This window comes from Eublepharis macularius, chromosome 1 (assembly GCF_028583425.1).
Source record: "Eublepharis macularius isolate TG4126 chromosome 1, MPM_Emac_v1.0, whole genome shotgun sequence".
Classification (NCBI taxonomy): Eukaryota; Metazoa; Chordata; class Lepidosauria; order Squamata; family Eublepharidae; genus Eublepharis; species Eublepharis macularius.
Window position 1 is genome coordinate 206,188,929 of NC_072790.1, and position 23,295 is coordinate 206,212,223.

General features: G+C 43.8%; 1 protein-coding gene across 2 annotated transcripts in view; it reads left to right on the forward strand.

The window, feature by feature from the left end:
• Positions 1 to 4,997: 4,997 nt before the first annotated feature.
• The window catches only part of NINL (ninein like), a 63,456-nt gene continuing 45,158 nt past the window's right edge, over positions 4,998 to 23,295 (forward strand). For both annotated transcript variants that reach the window (XM_054995649.1, XM_054995657.1), the window contains exons 1-2: positions 4,998 to 5,133; positions 20,946 to 21,147. In XM_054995649.1, coding sequence (XP_054851624.1) covers positions 20,968 to 21,147 — 180 coding nt within the window. In that variant the 5' untranslated portion in view covers positions 4,998 to 5,133; positions 20,946 to 20,967. The remainder of the gene's footprint in view (positions 5,134 to 20,945; positions 21,148 to 23,295) is intronic.

Sequence of the window (23,295 nt, forward strand, 5' to 3'; positions counted from 1 at the left end):
CAAGTTCCCTTGCAGGTTACCCGACTCCTGAGGCTTGGGGAAGGGCAAGAGTGCACTGACTGGTAAGAAGGAGCTAGGGAGCCAGCTACCTTGGCTCACTTGTTCCCACTGGCCTCCCCTCCCCCTGCACCAGTGCATGCTCAACACTGGCCTCTGCTGTTGAGGCCTGCACGAGGGGGGGGCAGCCCCTCTCCATGATTCGGTATGATTTCTGCCTGCCAAGGAGGCAGTCACTCAGGGAGCTGTGCTTGACACAGCAGTTTTGGGGGAAGGGCTTCTAGCAGCCCATGTCGGGGCCTCGTTCAGACTCTCTTGGCCGGTCTCCCACCTTGGGCAGAGGAGGGAACGCAGTTGCAGGTAGGGGTGACTGGGTGCTTGTTCTCGTTACTCCCCTGTGTTGGTGGGCACACAACCCCATGACTGTCTCCCTTGACAGGGTCAGTGCTCCAAGCAGCCATGGGAGCAGGGCAGCCAGATACGGACAAGGAGCACTGACCTGCCGGAGAAGCAATCTTCATTTGGTTGCAGCAGCACCTGCAATGACAGAGCCGCCGCTACTGCCCCTGGCCATGGATGCTCTTTCCAGACATGGCAGACCCTGCTATAGCCTGCACAAGGCCAAGCCCCTTGCCACACTTGTGTTTCTCTCAGGCAGGTAGTAACCCATCAGGGAGGCCAGGGAGTGTGGCTTTTCCAGCCCCTGGTGATCCTACCCAGCTGCCATCTGAAACCTGCCAATGGCACTGTTCCCTGGCCAGCCCATGATTCAGTCCCGCTCCTGGGAAAACAGCATGAGGAATACTTCTTTTGACTCTGACTGCCGTGCAAATGGTGCAGCTCTCTTCCCGGGCGAGGGAAGTTGGCAACACATGTTCAGCCATCCTTTTCAATTTAGACAGTTCAATAAAATGTGTTGAATAATGACTCCCTCCCTATCTGTTTGCTTGCCTGTGCATGATAGCAACCAACACCTCCACTTCCCTGTATGGCTGCCCTTTCACATATCCCAGCAAATTGTCACTGGCTCTGGGCTGGGACAGATGGGGTGGCCTCAAAGAGACTCAAGGTGCCTCCATGCCGCTGTGTGGCTCGGCTGCCAAAAGGAGCAGGTGTCTGGTGGCACCTTTGAGGCTCCAGCCTCACCCATCTTCCCTCCCCCCTTCCTCCCCTCAAAATCACTGCAGGCAGTGGGGTGGGACTTGGCGTGTTGACTGTATGTGACTGGCAGGGTGTGTGTGCCACAGAGGACTCTGATTTCCCAACAGCGCTGCTGGCATCTGATAAACCAGGTAGAGGACTGCTGCATGCAGGAAGCAAGGTTGATGTGGGGGGGGGGCAAGTGGAGTGACAACTTGGGATCTCTGGGGCCCCTCCCCTGTGAGCCCAGGCTATTCTCCCTTTTGTTGTTTGAGGAGCTGGGGATGGACTTTGGGAATCTTGGAGATGGGAGGATGGCACCTGGAGCTGTTTCTCTGGACCCACCAGCTGTCATTCCACTCTGGGGGCTGTCATCAGGGGATGAGCGTGGCTCTTGAGGTCCACCCTGCATTCTCTTCACATCTTTTTGATGCAGTGATATATTTCATTGGAGCCACTGCAAGTCGATGGGCATTCATGGCTCCCATCACATCCAGTGGGCTTTCCAGCATCTCCTGTGCTGTCCAATGGGGATTCCCATCATTCATTTCAGAACCCACCGCCACTAGCCTCTAAGGAGCTGCCTCTGACAGAGCAATCCTAAGCAGAATTACTCTAGTCTAAGACCACTGATTTCTGTGTTATGTCTGTGCCCCATTCATGCCATTATTTTCATGCTGAAACCAGTGATGCTGTTCTGAACCAGTTTCCTTCTGTAACTTGATGTCATATTACCAATGCCATAACTGTTTTGCATTCACAGACTTATAGAAGCTACAGATCCAGAGGAGTTAGCCGTGTTAGTCTGTAGTAGCAAAATCAAAAAGAGTCCAGTAGCACCTTTAAGACTAACCAATTTTATTATAGCATAAGCTTTCGAGAATCAAGTTCTCTTCATCAGATGCCTGATCAAAAGTATCTGCCCAGTTTTGATCAGGCATCTGATGAAGAGAACTTGATTCTCGAAAGCTTATGCTATGATAGAAGCTACAGGTGTCTTATCTAACGGACTGTAAAAACTCTCAATGCTGGTGACCTTGTATCCTGCTCACTCCCATGCACTGCTATGTTACAACTTTGATCTCCTGCTTTCTCAGAGCCTAGACTTGATAGTACAAGTATGTGAGATGTTCTCAGGACACATTCGCACCAAAAGTCCTGTTTGGCTGATGGGAAGGGGAAGGAGTAAACGTGTGAGTTAAGAAGAAGGGTTTTCCCACATATTGTCATTCCTGTCAGATTGATCCTTACTGCTTAGTAGCTTACCTTGCTTCTGAGTAACCCTATGGACATATCTGTGAAAATGATTTGATTTCTGAATAAATAAATAAAACCATTTAACCAAGACTCTGGATTCTTGCAGCAATGGTACAGGGATCTATCTGCCATAGCCTGTCATCCATAGCTGTGCTTAGGATTGTGCTGTGAGACTTGGGGGGTGGATCCTGAGGGATGCGGATGTGATCTTTGCTGGATCCTGCTGCCTTTCTGGACTTACTTTTCATGGAAGGGGTGCATGTTTCACGGAGCGGGGGGGGGGGAGAGTTTGCAAGCAAGTAGTGCTTCATCTGCCAGCCTAGCCCTTGTCAGAAATGGGGGTTGGGCGAGTGGGTGGGGTGGGAGCCCCTTCTGCACCTTTGGTGTGACTCTCCCCACACAGGGCAGGGCTCCTCTCAAGGCAGATGGTTCTGTTGGGGTGTGGCAAGCCCAATCACAGGTGTCTTTCTGCCCTGTGTACCTGCTCTCTGCAGGGTAGGGGAGTAGCATTGGCAGTTAGCAACTGGAAACATGGCCTGGCCCGTGGACTGGATATGCTGTTCCCTGCCACTCACAGCACCGTCAACTCCAGCTGCCCTGAAATTGGTGGATTTTGCCGGCCAGGACAGCTACAGAGCATTCTCTCTGAGCTGCACCATGCCAGACTCGGCCACCTGTGCAGCTCTCCTGCCAAAGTTCTTAGGGAGTGGACTGGTGGCATTGCAGACAGTTACACTGGTATATGGCTGCCACTGACTTGGCAGGTCTCAGGATTGCGCTGCCTGTAAGAAAGACAGACTATACATAATGAGTAAATGTTACTGGAACTACATTGAAACGAACATGTTAGATGTTTTACAATTTTGATCTTATGCAAATTTAGGCTCATCTATCTTTGTGAAAATTTGCCACTGTAGAAACTAAGAGAAGCATCAACTTTTATTTAGGAGATTGGTTTCTCCTAAATATACTTCTCAACTCCTCCATAATATTTTCCTCATTATGATAATTTCCACAACTGGGTTTGGAATTGTGTGAGTGTAATGTGTAAACTGGCATTACAATTGTGCCTTGTGCTACAATTTCTGTGATTTCCCCAGTTATTACAACTCTAGTGAAGAATGGGGAAGTGTAAAAGATGATTGTGTCTTCATGAACAGGAAATGAACTGGAGGATTAAGCTGTACAGGAACCGTATGTAAGAAGTGGTGCATAGGATATAGAAGCCAAGCTGGTATATCCAAAGAGATGGTCTGGTTGAAAATCTCTAGGGGTTGGATAATCTATAAGAAGAAAGACCAAGGTTTATGGGACCTGATTGACACATGCAGGAGAATAAGGTGGAAAACAGGTAGTAGAATGGACGATTCCAACAAACTGCAGGTGGAAGATCATGGAGGTTCACATTTTTGAAATGTGTTTAAAGCTCCTCACAAAAAGAAAGCAAGTGTCGTGGGCAAAGAGAGGTGGCGGAAGCTTTCTCCCCATGGGGCTAGTTTTCTATTTGCATTCAAAGCTGGAATCCCTCTTCTGCTATCCTGTTCTACCACCTCAGTATTCTAACATAATACCATCAAGGCAAAAAGCCTTCTCTGTGTAGCTCAGGGTCTTGTTTGAGCTGTTCAGCAACCTCTGCAGAGCAACTACACATGCTTAGTTTGCATACTAGAGATCCATTGCTTTTGTGGATACTGTGGTGGTGTACAATCTAAGCTCAAGTATGCACTTTGCACAGGTTGCAGCACAGTTTAAACAAGACCTCAAGGCCTGCCAGTAAATGTATTACTTTTTTGAATAGCATCTTGTTTGGATTTAGTCATTCTTTGAAACGTTCTCCCCTTTTCTGTTGTATGTATTATTGGCCGGATGGATTTACAATTATGTGCATCTGGAGAAGTGAAACTGACTCACAGAAGCTTATGCTAGAATACATTTTGCTCCTCTTTAAGGTGTTTCCGGACTCCTGTTTATTATATTGCCAGATATCTCAGTTCTTTGCCAGCCTCCTCTTTAAATCAGGCCTTACTTTTCATCATTGGCATGGAATTGAATTTGATATTCTGCCGAAGGTAGGTAGGCAGGGTCATACAGAAAAACATTTCAAAAGATTCGAGGATACCAGCAAACCTCCCTTCCATTCTAGAGTGTGAATGTAATTATTATTAGATGAAAAGAGCTGTGTCTGCCTCATGGTCCGCTGAACTCCCCAGGGCTTCTTTCCACGTGTTTACGATTCCATTGCGCCGCGTCAAAGGCCAGTTGTAATTGTTAGGTGGTGTTTGAGGCAGCCAGAGCCTTTTGTTTCCCGTTTGGCTTTCGCAACCCTGCAGCAGGCACCTGGCTGCGCTCCGGCTGACTCCTCCAAACCAGCAGAGGATGCCAGCAGCGGATGGAGACGAGCTTGGAAAGAGCCTGGGAGGGGAGAGAGCCGCGCGATGAGCTCAACTCGCTGCTTGCGCTGCAGTCCCGCCGAGAACAAGGCACCTACGTGGGCGGAACGGGGAAGCCGGCGGGGAGGCTGCAAAGCAGAGCAGCTCGGCTCGCGGCACAGCTCGTCAGGGGAGGAGCAGCCGCCGCTGGAGAGGGGAATCCGGGCAGGCGGCGATTGGCTGGAGGACACAAAGGGAGCGGAGGAGCGGAGGGAAGTTTCCCCGGCGGTGGCTGCGAAGGAGCGCTGCGGCTGCCTCTGCTCTGGGAATAGACGAGGAACAAGCCGGAGGGAGGACGGGGGAAAGAGGGGTAGGTGCTGCTGGGGTTTGGTTTGGCGCTTCCGAAGGGGCCCGCAATGTCGCTCTCTGCTACTCAGGAAGCTTTTTCAGGGAGAGCAAACTTGTTGAATGGTTGGTTTTGGAGAGAGAGCAGGGATCCTGTCTCTCTGCCGCAGGGTGACCCTAATGTACGTTAGTCTTTTGTTTAGGTAAGGAAAGTGCTCTTGTTCATCTTCGTTTCAGCTTTAAAAAAAATACCCTCTGCAGCCCTTTAACACTCGCTTCTGCATCTCTCCTTCAACAGCTTAATCGGTCCAGAAGACCTCGTTTCTAATTTCTTACGATGTTTTACTTGTGGCGTTAACACTTTCTCCTTTTCTCTCCAGACTGGCCGTGCCTTTTCTTGAACGGTAGACTCCTTTCAGCCTCTCTTTACAGCATTGTGTATCCTGTGATATTTGTATGCATGCTCTTAGAAACAACCCAGCATAGGCGTTGTTTTATCTGTAACGTAAATCTTTAGAAACTTATGTACCTGCGAATGCGTGCTCAATGCAGGGAATGCCGTATGAACTTAGCACCTTTAAGACTAACCAGTTTTATTGTAGCATAAGCTTTCGAGAATCACAGTTCTCTGGATCTATGACCTTGAAAAGCAAGTATCTGTTTAGCCCTGAGCTCCTACCCAAAGATGCCGTTTTTTTTCAACCTCCCCATTTGATCAAAGATGAAAAGAGAAGGCTGCTAGCTATTCATATTGATGCATATATGCTGTTTCTTTACTTTTCCAACTTATCCCACAACTTAGTCATTTGTTCTTTGAGTAGAATTTTAGCCTTGCAGTAAGTCATGAAACAAATGGGCACAGCTTCCTTAAGTGTAACTAAGAAAATTGAAAGGTAGGTTGACTAGCAGAGCTCGGCCTTGTCTGAGAAAAGAAGCCAAGCTTATTATGGGAGGTAAAAAGAAAAGAAGATTCTTTATAAAGGGGAAAATTGAGACACCACAAATCGTGAGGGGCAGAGGTAGTAGCTAGATGCCCTACAATCATGCTTTGCGGAAAATGTCACTCAGAGCATCTTTTAAAATTAGACCTTAATTATTGTTTGCATGTTTAACTTTCACAACTACCTGTGATGTTCACCTTTTTAAGATTTCATCAACATCTTCAAGACTTTTTTATTTGCTGAGAAGCAGGATAAAAATACGATAAGCAGTACTCTGTGGAACTTAAGAACTTTCTGTCAAGACATGTATGGAGATGGCCAAGTTTGTGAATGAGACAAGATGGATGCAGTTGAAATCTAAATTGGAGGTTCAGGAGGAACTTAGTCCCTCCTTTATCTCTTTTGTCCCTTCGTAAGGAGGCTTGTACAGTTTTAGAAGCGACTTCTTACATTTTGTTGGGTTTTGGTATCATTAATCGAAAGCCCTGGAAAGTAGTAAGTGGGGAGGTATTACTATAACAGCTCTTCTTGATGTGGCAATCTGGAAATCTAGGAGGGCCTGGAGAACTTGGCGGGGGGAGGGGGGCACTGAGGAATTTAAGCAGCACCCTTTCCCTTGTGTGCAATGACTACTGAGTGACAACCAGTGAAAGAGAATTGTTTTATACTGCTAACTCTGCTCTGAGGATAAAATCCCAGGTTCTAAATTTCACCATCAGGCCCTTAGTGGCTCCCAGCAACTAGTAATCAAACCTAACATTAAATAGTCAGTGTATGCTTGATCTATGTATCCTATGCATATCATCATCCTCATCCTCATTATTATTTATTTATAGTCAGCCTTTCTTGCTGAGGCTCAGTCATGGTGGATTCCACAGTGCAAGTGAATACAATATAATCAACAGCTAGGACATTCCCTGAGCAAGCTCCATTAAATGTCCTAACTGCGGATCATGTTGAACAGCTACAACAGGGTATAGTAGCAGAAAATTTGAAAACAAGTATAAAGTTGAAACAAAGAGATGAAAACTTTCTGGAACAAAGTGTAACTAATTAACATGACATCTATGGGCAATGTGGAAACTATCCAGTAGGAGAATATCTACATCAGCAGACAGTAGACAACAGTATAGTCTGTAGTCCATGTCCCTTACCAAGGCAGCTCTCTCAGCTATATTTTATGATAAAGCTGTATAATCTGAGTAGAAGGCACTCCAGAATTTTGCATATTGTGGAAAATCAAGAGATTGAGAACTTTCCTGACCTTTTTAGGCAGGCCATTCCGAAAGGTGAAGGTTACCACAGAGTAAGTGGGTGTACAGGCAGCTGTTGATTTAGCCCAACTGCAGAGTGGTATCTGCAGAAGGCCCTGTTCAAATCAGCAAAGCTGCTGTGGTGGAACATACGGAGAGAAGTGGTTTCACAGACTTTGAGTGGAAACCTATATAGAATTAATTCTGGTAGTCTAGTCTCCATGTTACCATGGCATGAATCCAGGTGGCCAGATGAGCCATGTGAAGGTAGAGGGCCATCTTCCAGGCAAGTGAGAGTTGGGAGAAGGCCTTTTTTGCAGCAGCACTTACTTGCTTTGGTAGCAGTAGCGCTGGATCCAGTATAACCCCTAGGCTCTTAACAGGCTCTGCAAGGGTCAGGCAAACTCCATTGAAAGTGGGGCATACAGCAATCCTTCAAGATTGCTGTATTCCCAACCAACAACATTTCTGTCTTGTCTGGATTCAGTTTCCATTTGTTTGCTTTCAACCATTTCATTACAGCTGTCAGACAGTGACTAAAGATCTCTACTGCATTCCGTCATAATTTGGATAGTGATATATAAAGCTGGGTGTCATCTGCATATTGATGACATCCAATTCTGTAGCTACAAATGAGTTCTCCTAAAGTTTTTACATAGAGGTTGAATAACATGGGCGATAAAATTGTGCGTCCTGATCATTTCCACTCTAAAGGTCTTCAGTAGCAATGCTTTGAGTCTGTTAATGATTTAAACCAGTCCAGGGAACTTTTCTTGATACCCACTTCTGCCTCCAAATGCTTCAACAAGATGTATTGTAGGCTGCAAATAAATCCGGGAGGAAAAACAAAGACATACGGTCTTTGTCTACATTCAGTTGGAGATCATCAACTAGAGCCATCTCTATCCTATACCTCAGCCTGAATCCAGACTAAAAAGGTTCCAAACCATCAGATTTATCCAAGAAGACCTGGAGTTGGTCAGCTACCAGGGCCGGATCGAGGAGGGGGTGGGGGTGGGGTAGTCTGCCCCCGGCACTGCCAGGGAGGGGGCGCTGGGAGCAGCTGCCAGCTGCCGGAGCGTGCAGGCGGCAGCATGGGCAGCCTCGCAGCCCCCGCGCTGCCTTTCGCCTGCCCCGCGGGACAGGGGGCAGCCAGCTTGCCATGCACCCCCTGTCCTGCAGGGCAGGCAAAGGGCAGCGCAACCGCCCACGCCATTCGCCTGCCCCGCAGGAGAGGAGGCAGCCAGCCGCCCCCTGTCCTGCAGGGCAGGCGCATGGCATGGGCAGCCTTGCAGCCCCCCGTGCTGCCTTTTGCCTGCCCCGCGGGACAGGAGGTGGCTGGCTTGCCGCGCACCCCCTGTCCTGCAGGGCAGGCAAAGGGCAGTGCGGCCGCCCATGTCATTCACCTGCTCCACAGGAGAGGGGGCAGCCGGCCGCCCCCTGTCCCCCGGGGCAGGCGAAAGGCAGCGCGGGGGGCTGCAACGCCACCCGCGCCATTCGCCTGCGGAGAAGCGAATGGCGCGGGCGGCTTCCCAGCCTCGCACGCTGCCTCCGGCGCCCCGTGTGATGATGTCACCAAAATGACATCATCACGCTGCGCCGGGAGCGCACGCGCGCTCACAAGGCCGGAATAGGGTTGCCCCGGGCGCAGGCAACCCTAGATCCGGCCCTGTCAACTACTGCCCTATCACTTTGCCCAGAAAGGTCAGATTAAAGACTGGGTGCTAATTGGCCATATAATTTTTGTTTAGGGATGTTTTTTAAAATAGCAGATGGATAACCACCTGTTTGAGTGGCCAAGGGAAGGTGCCTTGAGTTAGTGACTGATTTATGATAGACCCTAAGGGCTCATCTATGTGGTTCTTACATGATTTTAACAACCGAGATGGTCAAGGATGCAGTGCACAGTCAGCAGCCTTCACAGATGCCAGTTTCAGGCTAATATTTATCATAACTGGTTCAAAGTGGTCCATACATGAACCACATGGTGTATTAAGCATTTCTTTCACGTTGCCTGTATTACAGCTAGCATCCAGTTCAGAGTGTATCTGTGCTCTTTTATTGGCAAAAAGTGTTGCAAATGCATAGATGATTGTCTTCCTGAGCTTAAAAGGTTCAGATCTAGAAATTTAATTTTTGAAGCTCAGATTTTTGACATCATCAGACACCCTGTTTTGTCCAGTCTATGCTTCTTGTGATGAGAGAGGCTGCAGTTAGAAGCAGGGCCTTCTCAGATGTAATGCTACAATTGTAGAAAGCCCACCCCGTAATTATCATTCTGGTGCCAAGTTTCTTAAGCTTCCAGTTCCCTGGCAAAACCTGCTTATTTTTCCAAGCATTTTGCTGATGTGTGTTTTAGGATTTTGTTGAGCTTTTATGCTGCCCACATTTTTTTCTTTTATTACTAATGATGCTCTACTGGTTTTAAGAAACATTGTATTGTTTAGTGGTTAAGTAGTTGAGCAGTAAATAAGCACTCTGCTGTTTGACTCCCATTTCTGCCGTGAGTTCTTCAAGTGGCCTTGGGTAAGCCACACCTCTCAGCCCCAGTTGTATTGTACGGATAATAACTCTGACTTTGTTCACCACTCTGAGTGGACACTCATTCCCCCCCCCCCGCCCGTTTCCAGCCTTTGTCCCCACCACTACTCACCTTGCTGGTGAGGGGAGGGGCACAGGGAACAGGCACAGGAGGCCAAGTACCTGCTGGGCAATCCTGCATTGGGCACGCTCCTGTTGGGATATGCTGCCGCCACTTCTGGAAATGATGGCTGCAGGAATGCTCTCATGCTTTGCTTGGGGCCAATTTGGTCCCCAAACATGAAAAGCGGGAGTGTTACTGCGGTCAGCGCAATGATGTCACTCCCGGAAGTGATGTCATCGTGTTGGTGCCAGTGCACATAAGGAAAACCTTCGAGGTAAGTGCCAAGTCTCTCCCCACCCCTCCCTGGCCACTTGGATAAGGGGACCTGGTGACCCTGGCATTAATCTGTCCAGAAGGGTGGTATATAAACACACTGTTGTTATTATAAATGCTTACATTGATTCAAAGTTGTCTTTAACTGTTTAAGGTATTTATAATTTGCTGTTTTATTATGAGTTTAGACGGTTGTATGCTGCTTTATGAGCCAGTTGCTTGAGAGTTGCCTGGTAAAATATTGTAAATAAACATCCCAATCTAGATCTGGAAAAAAAAGTGCAGTGAAGGGGCAGCTATCAAGGGATTGCAATATCTGTCCTGTAAGTGGCTTTTTAGGTTTAGAAAAAGGATTAGAGGAGGGATGATGAAAGTTCATAAAGTTACACGTGGTGGTAATAGAGCAGGGAGAGACTTCCTTATTCTTCTTTAATGCTTCTGTTTGGAGCTACCTAATTAAATTGATTAGAAGGTTCATGACATACAAAGAGAACATTTGTTCCCACGATGCCTAATTAATACATGGGATTCGATGCTAAGAGTTGTAATGATGATTAGTAGCTTAGCTGGCTCTAAAGGAAGACTGAGTACATTCATGGAAGATAGATCTAGCCATGATGGCTAAGTGGAACGCCTCAGGGGCACTGAAAGTTGCCTGGGGGACAACAGCAGGGGAGGACTGTTGCCTTCTTCATGTCCTGTGTATGGGCTTCCTGGAAGCATTTGGTTGAAACAGGATGCTGGCCTAGATTGATTTAGGTCCAATCCAGCCAGGCTTTTCTTCTATTCTGTTGTCTTTTCTCTTGTACTACGCTTAATCAATGGGCTATGGCTTTTTGAACTTTGTGGAAGTTGTTCAGTTTTTTTCTCCAAAATGAAAGCACGTTCAAGCAGTAGCAATTTTTTTAAAAAAAAATCCTTTTACACGTGTGTAAGAATTTTAAAAAGTCATTTCTTTTTAATTGCGTTATTGTACAAATATAATATTCTGGAGTACTGTGTCCAGTTTTGGTCCCCACACGAGGAAAAATAAAGACAAAGTGGAATACGTTGAGAGGAAGGCAACAAAAGTGGTCAGGAGTGTGGAAAACAAGTCCTATGAAGAAGGGTTGAAATAATTGGATATGTTTTGCCTAGAGAAAGGAAGAAGGAGGCATGATCCCATTCTTCAGATATCTGAAGAGTCGTCACATGGAAGTGGACAAGCACTCTAAGGATCCAGACAGCAAGACTGGATCTAATGGGTTTAAGCTACACAAGGTTAGATTTCAGTTGAACATCGTGAGGTGAGAGTGGTTTGACAATTGAACCAATTAACTGAACTGGGTGGGGGCGAGTTCTCTCACTGGAGGAATTCAAGCAGACACCAGGCAACCATCTGTCAGATGTTCTATCTTTTGGATTTCCTGTACTCAGCAGGGATTTAACTAGGTGACCGACCCTATAAGGGTGAGAGCAGACAAATTTGTGAATTAGAATCATCTGGCAGGGAGATGCTATATATGTTGAAAGGTTTTGTGCTAACTAGGACTCAAGTCTTCAGTAAATTTTGTTCTGACTATGTATTTAAGATTTTGCAAGTGAAAAACTTGAAGCAATAGTCAACTGTCCCATGTAATGCTAATGAAAATGACATTTCTCAGTGTTTTGGGGTAAATGGTTTGAGGACTGTACTTACAAGTACTGCTTGACCAGTCAGCTTCTTAGTATACCATGTTTCATCTAGTAGCTCAGTAATCAGAAATAATTGAAGTGGTTTTTGTTACGCCTGTACCTACTTTTTCTCTCCTGGAATTAAAAAAAAAATATAAATAGTCTAGTTGGTAGGAATGCTTGTGTTAAAACTTAGATTTCTGGACCTACTTATACTTGTAATTTTATCCTTTTCTGTACATGTTAACATATATTTAAAATGGAGAACTTGATTCTCGAAAGCTTATGCTACAATAAAATTGGTTAGTCTTAAAGGTGCTACTGGACTCTTTGATTTTGCTACTACAGACTAACACGGCTAACTCCTCTGGATCTGTATCCAAGTTAGGCATTGATGATAGCATTAGAGGTCAAATTTGACAGTATTAGAAGAACTTTGTGTTCCTCTGTGATGATGTTCACAGTCTTGGAATGCTTTATTTTTTATGTAACCAATTGGTCTAGTTCACTGACCCACCGAGACTGCTGCCAATGTTTAATCAGAAAGATTATATGTTAACTTCAATCTTGACCAAGAAGAAAAATACAATGAGGGATGGTAGAACTGGTAAGAAATCAATCTCTTCTCCCCTCTCAGCCATGGCCTGCTATGGAATTATACTCTCCACATTCAAATGTATCTTTTTTTCTGGATTGTTTTCAACTGTTTTTTTAAAAAATTGGGTGTCTTAAAATACACAGTCCAATATATGTTTATTGGATATATGTACAACACTTCAAAAACAGTGGGGGGGGGTCAGGTCATGTGAAGCATGTGGATGGGGGGTGAGGCAAGACAATTGACTGAATAAACATTGTTAGATAATATTACACCTGTGGTTTGCAGTGCTGACTGCAGGAGAAAAATGGCATTTGTTTTTTTGTTTTGTTATGCTCATATATGTTCTTAGGAAAGAACGTGCTTTGTTAAATAGTGACAAATGGAGTGCCTGGGCCCTGTGGTGTTCAACATTTTTATAAATGATTTGGATGAACTGTTTACTGTCTTGAATGCTGGTGGTTGTTCTCCACACCTCATAGACTTCCACTCTGCTATGCTGCTATAACATAGTGATCAAGTAGCTGAGTTGCAGATCAGCACTCTGCTGGTTGGAATCCCACTACGGCCATGAGCTCGGCAGGTGGCCTTGGGTAAGCCATTCCTCTCAGTCCCAGTTCCCCAGCTGTATTGTGGGAATAATAATAACACTGACTTTGTTCACTGCTGTGACTGGGGCACTAAGCTGTCTGGAAGAGCAGTATATAAGCATAGTTATTACTACAACGCCCCCTGGGTGTGACAGAAGTGCTCTGGGACTGGAATAAAATCTACGACAACTAATAGTTATTACTGTTCAAACTTGTTCTTTAAAGTGGGTGCCAGGGGAAGGAAGCTGGGCAGTTGCCAAATTGCTCTTTCCCTAGGAGTGCAGAAGTGCAGTACGCCATCTCCATGGTTACCAGTTGCTGCGTAGCAGGGGATGCAGGTACTGTGTGGAGCCTTAAAATGGCAATGCAGGAAGTGAAGTTAGGAGTACTTGCCTTTTCAGTGGGTAATTCCCAAAATGACCGGTTGGTGGCAACATATCAAAGAAGGGACAAAATTCCTCCAATGGTTGGGAGAGCCAAGAGAGTGATGTGTCACTGGGCAGAGACTCGGGACAACTGGTGGGGCACCAAGATGACTTGGAGGACTGAACAGAGAGGTGCTCATGGGTCAGCAGTGCTTTTCTGCCACAGGGGATCTCTAACCCACATCTTTAAATTTGGTTGTATAGTTGATAGACAATTTATAAAGATATAAATTTTGTCTGTGGTGGTGTGCAGATCAGATAGTAGAAGATGATATTAAAGGTGCTAGATTTGTTCATGTGCTTCGTTTTGGTGGCTTTAGTCTGTTTTGATTCTTGAATTGTTAAAAAAAATCAAGCCATTTTGAACATTAAATGATTACAGTGGGCAATAAATAGTTTAAATAATTATATATAGTAGTTGAGAGGTTGAGAACACTTGATAGCGGGCTGTAGCACTCTGATCATGTAGAAAGGAAAGATGCCAAGCATGTATTTAAAAACTAGAATAGAAGAGGGCAAACCATAGCTTAAAGAATGGCTAGGATAGGTGCTTACACAACACTGGAAAGTCTGGTGGAAAATAACAGGAAAGACTGATTTGGTCATTTGGGGATGGAACCTAAGAAGAGAAGATCCTCTTAGTCTCTACTAAAAGGGCATACATCTGTGAAAGCCAGTGTGCTTGCTTTTCCCCATCTTCCAATTCATCTTGTAACAATTTGGGTGTATGTTGTTGGGTTCCTGGTTATATAATATTATGTGTCTTGGGGTTGCTTCATTATATGTTACGTTCCTTGCAATCTCTCCTGTCATGTCTCGCTAAATAAGTGGTTTTTAGTACTTCCCAAAGTGTTTTATAACGGTATATACTCCAGGGAAGTCCGAATTGTTCATAGCTCCCTTCAACATGTACGTGCGTTGGGAGACTAGTGCCATCAAGTTGTACTGTGGGAAGTGGCCTTCAAGTTTTATTTTCTGAGTGTTTAATCAAATGCTAGCCTGCCATCATTAGGTGCTTTGATCTTGTTGGCTTATGCGTGTCAAGATTTCATTGAGCCAGGTATCTGCATAGGTGAGACATCAGTTTTCCATTAAGTAAATACTGGATTTATTACATCCCACCTCCCCTCTCCCCCCGCACATGCATCTGCAAAGGAAATTTCCCCAAATCTTGTTCTCAGTGCTGCTGGAAGTACAGGAAGTGTTATTAACAAAAAAAGGAACAGCGTAAGGGTTGAGTCTTCCATGGCTCTCTTGCTTCATTTTGAGGAGTATGTGCAGCCTTCTGGGTGTCCAGAGGTTACGCAAAATGTGCATTAATATTTGAAGGCAAAAAGGGACCTGTGTATGCTTAAGCGACCCCAAAAGACCTTAATGATTATACGTCACAGCAATTAGAATGAACACTGAATTTTTTTGCTAGGTGGAGGGCAGGGGAAACCAGCAATTACTTTTCTTGTAATGGTGTTTTTGTTGTTTACTGCTAAAAGATGACACAGATGGTCAAATATTCCTGGCTGTACTGATTTTAAGAAGATAAATCATGAGCCCTCAGGTTGCTTACGAGATAAAGACCGAGCTCGTCGCTGTACATTGTGCTGTATACTCAAAAGGTGCCCCTGAATATAAAATGACTCTTTAAAAATATTACACATAAATAATTATTGCACATTACTATAATTTATATGCAAATATAAGATGAGCCCCACTTTTTTGGATGTATACCGTATTTGGTATCCTGTGCACCTCTCAGGTTTTTTTCACACTCCATTTTCAGTTTCTAAAAAATGCTAGGATTTATTTGTGTGAAAATAAAATTAATTTTGTACTGTTTTGTGGGTTAACTCTTTGCTTGTCCTGGTAGTAGTACTAATACTGAACCTTTTGTTTTCTCAATTAACTTCTAGAGGGAGTGGGAGATCACACGAGCAGGTGGCTGCTGGAGGACACTATAGCAGCAGCTGCCACTGCAGAAGTTTGCATATAAATAGAGTTGTTGTGCTAAATGCGGGACATGGGACTCCTTAATAACTTGCATAAGGCGCCCCCGAACATTATTTGTCTTATAAGTTAGGAAGAAAGCTTCACATGCTTCATAGACAGGGTAATATTTCATGAACCACTTTCAGAAATAAAATGAATTGGTGTGTTTTGCAAATGCTAGAATTAAGAAGTCAAGGTCAATAGTACTCAGGTCAATAATCAATCCACCTTGGCCCTGTGTCTCAAACAGAGACTGAACTTAAGTGTTTTCAGGGACTTTTGATAGTATATCTAGTAAGAGTACTAAATGAACTGTATTTCATTTGCCTTTGTTTTGTGTGCCCTTTACTCAGTTCTGTGCTGTTCTTAAGGGGCATGTACAACATAGAAGCAAAGAGCAGAAGAAGCATGATGAAGGAATAAGTAAGGGACTAGTCAAAATAAGGTAGCCACTTAACATGTGTAACTTACTATTTCAACTGACAAGCTGGCTTATCTACTTCCAAGTAAATCCATTTGCAAAAAAATTCTTTTTAACTTGTCTTACTGAGCAGCAAACTTGAGAGTAGGCCAGATCTCGCTGAAGTTAGTAGGAAGTTAGTATTCGTTTTAGCTGGGGCTGTGCTTACAGAAAGTACTTTCAGATAAAGTAATAGATGGCATGAATTGTTCTTTCTGTATCCTGTTAGCTCTCTGGGGGTGGGATTGGGGGAGTTTACGCTCAAATTATTCTAGAGTAGGAGAGTGGATCTATTATGTGGTCAACAACATGTATGCTTCAGGTTTGATCCTCGAAATCTTCTGGGTGGGAAGGATTGAAAGCCCCTCTGCCTGAGAGTGTTCAACTTTGTTGCCTGTCCAGGTTGGTAATACTGAGTTAATCAATTGCTGCTTTGAAGCTGTAAGTATGAAGGCACCCCATTTATGCTGTTCTAAGCTTCAAGAAAGAAAAGTGGGATATGAATGCTTTTTAAAAAAAAATAAAATGGCTGTAAAAACTAGATTATAGCCAAGAGGATAGGTTGTTCACCTCCATCTTATTTTCTTAGCTTTATCCCATCTTTGTCCTCACTCCTGCTTCCTTCTCTCTCTCTCTCTGCCCTTTGGACCCGTCCACTGCCTCATTCCTTTCAATGTGGACATGTAGCAGAAACAAGACCTTGGCATAGAGTCCCTGCATAGAGAGCAGATAGCTTTCATTTGTCCCAAAGGTTGGAGAAGGGTCCCCGGCTTCCCATGCCCTATCATTCAGTTTTAGTAGACAATAGGTATACTGGCTGTTGTTCATCTATGTATGACCATTTATTCCTATTAAGCATGGCAATTCTCCTCTTAGTGTGAGGCATGTTGGCTGATTGATATGCAAATGGATCTGCAAATAAGATGGTGGTTGGTGTAAAGGTTGTTAATATCACTAAGATAGTACTGTCATAGATTCAGGTAGGTAGCCATGTTGCTCTGCAGTGGAATAGCAAGATCAGAGTCCAAGAGCACTTTAAGGACTGAAAAGATTTCCATGGTATAAGATTTTGAGAGTCTCAAAAGCTTATACTCTGGAAATCTTGTTAGTGTTTCAGGATCTGCTGGGTGTGAATCTTGCTGTTCTACTGTCATGGAAACACTAATGACTCTATAAATCAGGAGACAGACATATTTGTGATACATATCTTGGTTGCAAGTTCATCACTTTATCTCCTTACAGCTCTGATTGTGCTTTGCCTGCCTGTGCCAGGAGAAGGCAGTCACAAAGGAGATATCTAGTTGGCAAAGAACTAGAAGCAATGTGTTGGATTGGTTTGTATAGTTTTGAAAGGGGCTTGCTTGCTTTTTTATAGTCCAACTTTTTTTTTGCCGACCCAAAGCAAATTATAAACTATGAAAACTGTATAAAACCTAATGAAGCATATGTTTTGCATGCAGAAAGTTCCAAATTCAGACCCTGGCATTTATAGATAAGAGTTCTTCAATAGCTGGAGTTGTTTCTTTGCCTGAGATACTGAAAGCTGCTAGTATGTTAAGTGGTCTAATTCAGTATAAGGCAGTTTCATATGTTCCATATGGAAACACTTTAGAAATATTGCATATTATAGTTTAAATGACAGGAGAGTTGATTCAGGTTAAACGTTTGGGAAAGCTTAACTGCAGGACAGACTTAGCATCAGAAAAAACCTTCAGGTTTGTCTGATATGCATTTCTGGCATAGACATGCACGCTGTTGGTTTGCTGAAAGGCAGAATTAATCCTACTCAAATTAGTGCCAGCTGTTGCATAGACCGGCATACTTGAGGGAAGGAAATTCTTGACTATACCAAATTAAAATGTGCCTTGGCTATGCTTCTGGGTGTTTAGTGGCTGTGGAAAGATTCTGTTTTCCATTTTCTAACTAGCTTTTACTGCTACCTATTTGAACAATAACAGCAAAACCATCCTTTGCTTATTAGAAAAACTACAAAAACATAGCTATTTTAGTTTGTAGTAAAACATAAAACAATATGCCTTGTAATAACTTTTATTAAAAGTTAATGACTTTTATTTTAGAAAAACAAAGTAGCTTTGGTAAATTGAGAGAGCCTGGGGGAAAAAATAACATTCCCAAACTTGGAAGAATTTGTTCTTTATCTACATTCCACTCTTATGTAATGACTTGTCCTACACTGTGAAATAGGAACATGCAGGGCAATTGAAACAAGCACTTAAAACAACACAAACAGAAAAGAATCAGCAAACTTCCTTAGCGTGAGAGTAATTTGGAGGCCAGTTCCTTTCTGAGGCTGAAATGGAGTTTATGTTGGGAGTTCACGATTGTTTATATAAATGATGAAATAAGTGTTTTACTTCCCTTAACCCCTTTCTTTTATCTGTGACTCAATTTCACATCCTTAAGCTATGACTGCAAACTCAGGGTGAATTCTTAAAATGTTGCAGTTGCATCTAGTCGAGAAAATTTCTTGGTACATGTACCAAGCGGATTTATTTCAAGGGGAAAGAGGAAGAATTGATGAAAAAGCATATAGATTCTAGAAGACACCAAGTAACAAAATAAACTTTTCATTTTAAAACTGGAAACAGTGTGCCTTCTCTATTAGATGTGGGCAGAAGATGGACTGAAATCCATCAATGGTAGGGTAGGGTACTAAGTAATTTTGGGCAGGCCAGCTAGTTTATGATGGCAGTTGAGTTTCTTTTGAAGATTACTGGATTAGACAGACCTTGGCCTGACCCAGCAAAGTACTACTTTGGTTTTTAAAGACTGCATGCTCCGGATTACTTAATACACTATGGGGATTCCAGTAATAATTACGATTATAGAACTCCACTAGTTTCTAACAGTGATGTCTTGCAGGACAGAGGTGAGCTGACTTTAGTTGTATACTATTTTAATGTGTCTGTTTCTCTCTTTGGGTGCACTCCACCTAGCATGCAAATAAGTTCACATCTTGTGCATCCAAGTAAAGTTGCCAACTGCCAGGTGGGACCTGGAGATCTCCAGGCAAAGACCAGTTCCTCTTGAGGAAATGGCTGCTTTAGAGGAGGAACTCTGTCATTCTACCCTGTTGAAGTAGAGGAACTCTATGGCATTCTACCCTTTTGTCTCCAAATAGGATTACCAGCTCTGGGTTAGAAAATAGTTGGAGATATGAGGGATGTGGCCTCTGCAGATTATACCGCCACCCTCCACAGCAGCCATTTTCTCCAGGCGAACTGATCTCTGGAGATGGATTGTAATTCCAGGAGATCTCCAGGCCCCACCTGGAGGTTGGCAATCTTATTCCCAAACCCTGACCTCCCCAGGCTCCTCCCCACCCCCGCATTTCCAGGGGCTTCCCAGCCTGGTGCTGGCAATCCTACATGCTAGGCTACTTTTCTATGTTCTGTAATCAGAAACGGGTTCTTTAGGCATTAGTTTATGTATGTAATGCAGAACTCTTAACTTTTTGTTATATTTGAAACTGCCCTTTGTTAGGGTTTGAGAGGATCAGACCATTACAACATCTAGAACAAAGCGCACTAATGCCAAAATTGTAGAACTGTAGTGAAAGGTTCATAAAGAAAAAAAGGCGAAAAAATAAAAATTCTACTTCATTACTATTCCCATGTTATTAAAGGGCCACTGGGAGATGGAGTCTTTCCTCCCAAGGACAACACTTTCTACTAAGGCCGAAACGGGGCCAAAGAAAAAGCAGCTCCAGGCTGAAAAAAACCTTTAAATGTCAGATGCCCACATATCTGTGGTCTCTGGGCAAGGACAGTGTGGCCTCTGCCACTGCTCGGGAGTCCATGGATGCTGAATTTTTAAAATTTGGTTTTGTAAGCCATCTTGAGGATCAGATGATTGAAAGGCAAGGCATGAATCTTCAAAATATATATGCTGAGAGTTTAATTTTTTATTTTCCTTATTCATTATAAATTATTGATGTATCTGTCAGTGTTGAAATGGGGTCCCCTTAGCTGACAACAGGATACTGTTTTTCTATAACTTTACAAATTTTATTTTTTGCTGAGCTAGCATACCTTGGACCTAAAGCTTGTGAACGGGCAGTTTGAGCAAAGAGACATTGCCCTGTCCAGGATACACTGAAGCAGAAGTAATAGAGTGCAAAACAGTATTAGATGAGCAAAAGGCAACATCTGTGACTCTTGGTGCTTCTGATATTGAGGTAGGAGGGTCGTTTGCACAGAATATTTTTTTTGGGGGGTGCATACCTGCTTAATCCCTCCTCTGACTGGGTTTTCCCTCCACTATACTTGTTTCTGGTCCTCAAGCCAGTGAGAAAAGCCCTTCAGAAGCCCAGAGTTCATTTCCAGATGGGTGATACTTAAATCAGGATTTATTTTTGAAATAGTTTTTTATTCTATATGTGGGGAGGTAGTTGGAGCCAAGGCCAAGAGTCTTGCCTTTAGTTCACTGAGTTCATGACTGTGCTGAGATTTGAAGCAAGGATTTTCCTGGCTTATGCTTGTATTTGCTATGCTACGGCATCTCTGTGGAATAGACTTTTAATTGTTGACTTTATGGGAACTCTTATGCTAATACCACGTTTTAATTGGTGCCGTTACATTATGCAATGTCCCATTCAGTATAAGCAAATGGAGAGTAGACGTGTGGATAACCCATATCAGAGCTGACAGTGTTGAAGATAGGGTTGAAGTAAATTAAGTATGGGAGCTCCTTAGAGCAGCAAGATATTTTTGATGCAGCTATTTCATAAAAACTGCAGGTGGCAAGCACCATTTCCCTTTTTCTCTCTGGTGGAGAAGGGAATGCCTCCATGATACTTACTACAATACATGTTACGTGTCACAAATAAGTTTGCTTTTTGTTTCAGACATTTTTAAAAATTCATATACAAAACTGATTGATTGACTGACAGCCCACTCCTAATGTGGAGGACTTCAGGTTGCACCATTAAACAGATGCAGTCAGGCTGAATTGTGTCACAGTCTTAGCTGAAAGATGTATTTTTCCCTTTTCTTAGGCTGAGTTCTGTATACTATGGGATGGAAGAAGAAGAGAACAAATATGTGTCCCAGCTCAAGGATGTTTATGACAGCTGTGACACTACAGGCACTGGATATTTGGATAAAGAGGAGCTGACAGAGCTGTGCCATAAATTGCATCTGGAGAGACGGCTACCCTTGCTTTTGGAGACACTCTTAGGAAATAACCACTTGGCTAGAGTAAGTTGCTTCAGTGCTTCTGTGCTGTTAACAACTGTAACATCATCCTCTCTTCCCTCCTTCCATTAATGAAATTGTTAGACAGCCCCTTCTCATCCTTCCTGACATGAAAGTACCTTATACTGAATCAGACCATTGGACCATCAAGGCCAGTATTGTCTATTCATACTGACAGTGGCTGTCCAGGATCTCGAGTAGAGGCCTTTCACGTCACCTACTACCAGATCCTTAACTGGAGGTGCCAGAGATTGAACCCAGGACCTTCTGAATGCCAGCAGATGCCACAGCCCTCCTGTTTGGTCCTCTGGCTTTTTTGAACCCCTTTAGCACTGTCAAACATTCATGAATGCTCCCCAAAGAATTTAGTAGCTGAGTTGCTTTTATATTACTTTGCAGTACTAACTTGCAGTCCATGACCCTTGCAAGTTCCAGGTCACTCTGACTGCACTTGACTTCTCATCCCCATTTCCTGCTATCTGGGCTTTGCATGTTCTTTAAATCTTGCCATTCCTGGGCATGAAAAAATAGTGGATGTGGGAATGAAAAATGCATTCTTTTTTGCTGTAGTGAAGTGCTACCACTTGCAAAAAGTGCCCAAGTGTAACTTCTCTTACGATCATGCCCGTACAAACTTATAACATAAGCTGTTGTATACACACAGTCGCATCCCATACATACAGTTTCATGAGTCCAGAAAGAAAAAAAGATACTCAGTTTCTCAAATGCAAATGTGCAAAATCAACAACTGCCCCTACACACTCGTTCTCTGTAGCAGCACCTACCTTATGGTGACACCTGTAGAAGGCCCTGTTCAGTTGAGCAAAGCTGCCATGGATGAGCATAGGAGGAGAGGCAGTCCTGTAGATGTGAGATGCCAAGGCCGTGAAGGTCTTTGTATGTGACAGCCAATACCTTGAATGGAACCTGATAACTGATTGGTGGCCAATGGAGGGATTGCGGAATGGGAGTGATATGTATGCTCTGCCTGTCTCCTGATGATAACTGAGCTGCATTGTTCTGAGTTGACTTTGAGGGGAGACTATTTCTCAAATGGTAACTGTATTATAGTAATGGGCTTGTTGCCTGGGCCCCAGTAAATTTTGCTTACTTTCTTTTTACTCCCCTCTCTCCTTTATTTGGCCTTGCCTGCAAAGCACTATGCTAGCAAATTCCCTAAAGGACAGATTGACTCTTAATAATCTACACTGCATAATTCCGGCTAAGAAAATACTCTGTATTTTGTGTAATTTTTGCAGTCACCTTTCTTCCACAGACAGTGTATCTTATGGGGATAAAACTAAGTCTTGCTTCCTTTTGTTTGCATGGCTTGATTTGAACTCCATAAAACTAACTTCCTGTGTATCCTTCATGGGCATCCTTCTAATTATAGCAGAAATATAAATTATTAATTTCTTCCTTCTCTGAATTAAGAGCTTCTCACATGCGGTTTCCAAAAATCTGAAAGCAAGTTCTGGCGAGTATAGCAGAAGCTGCACTTTTGATCCAAATCATTTGTTTCAGTCATGCATGCTCCAGAAATTGCTACAAGCAAAATTAACTTCTCTCTGTCTAATACATTACAGTAGTTTAGTCTCAATGTTACTGTGATGTGAATCCAAATGGCCAGATTGGTGGTGTAAGGGTAGGGGCCATTGTCTTGGCTAGACTGGTTTGGAAGAAAGTGGTTTTGAGGAGGGGGCAGCTGCATTAACTTCTTTCTCCAGCAGCAATGCTGGATCCTCTATAACTCTAGATTCAGCAAGGGTCAGTAGAACCCCATCAAAAGTGGGAGCCCAGTGTCCTTCAGGATTTCTGCCTTCCCAGCCAGCATCATTTTCATCTTGTCTGGGTTAAGTTTCACTTTGTTTACTTGACCTTTACCCATTTGACCACAGCAGTCAGGCAGTGACTCAAGGCTTCGACTGCATCACCAGGGGATTCAGTTAAAGATACAAAGCTGAGTGTCTTCAGCATATTGATGACATCCATTTCCAAAGCTGGGAATGATTTTTCCTAAAGGCTTTTTACATAGAGGTTGAGTTACATGGTGGGTAGATTTTGGTGTGACCACATAAAGGAGGGATTCTGCTGAGGGACTTGGCATCTCCCTGTTTCCCATCTGGCCTTTTTACCTTTTTCTGAACAAAA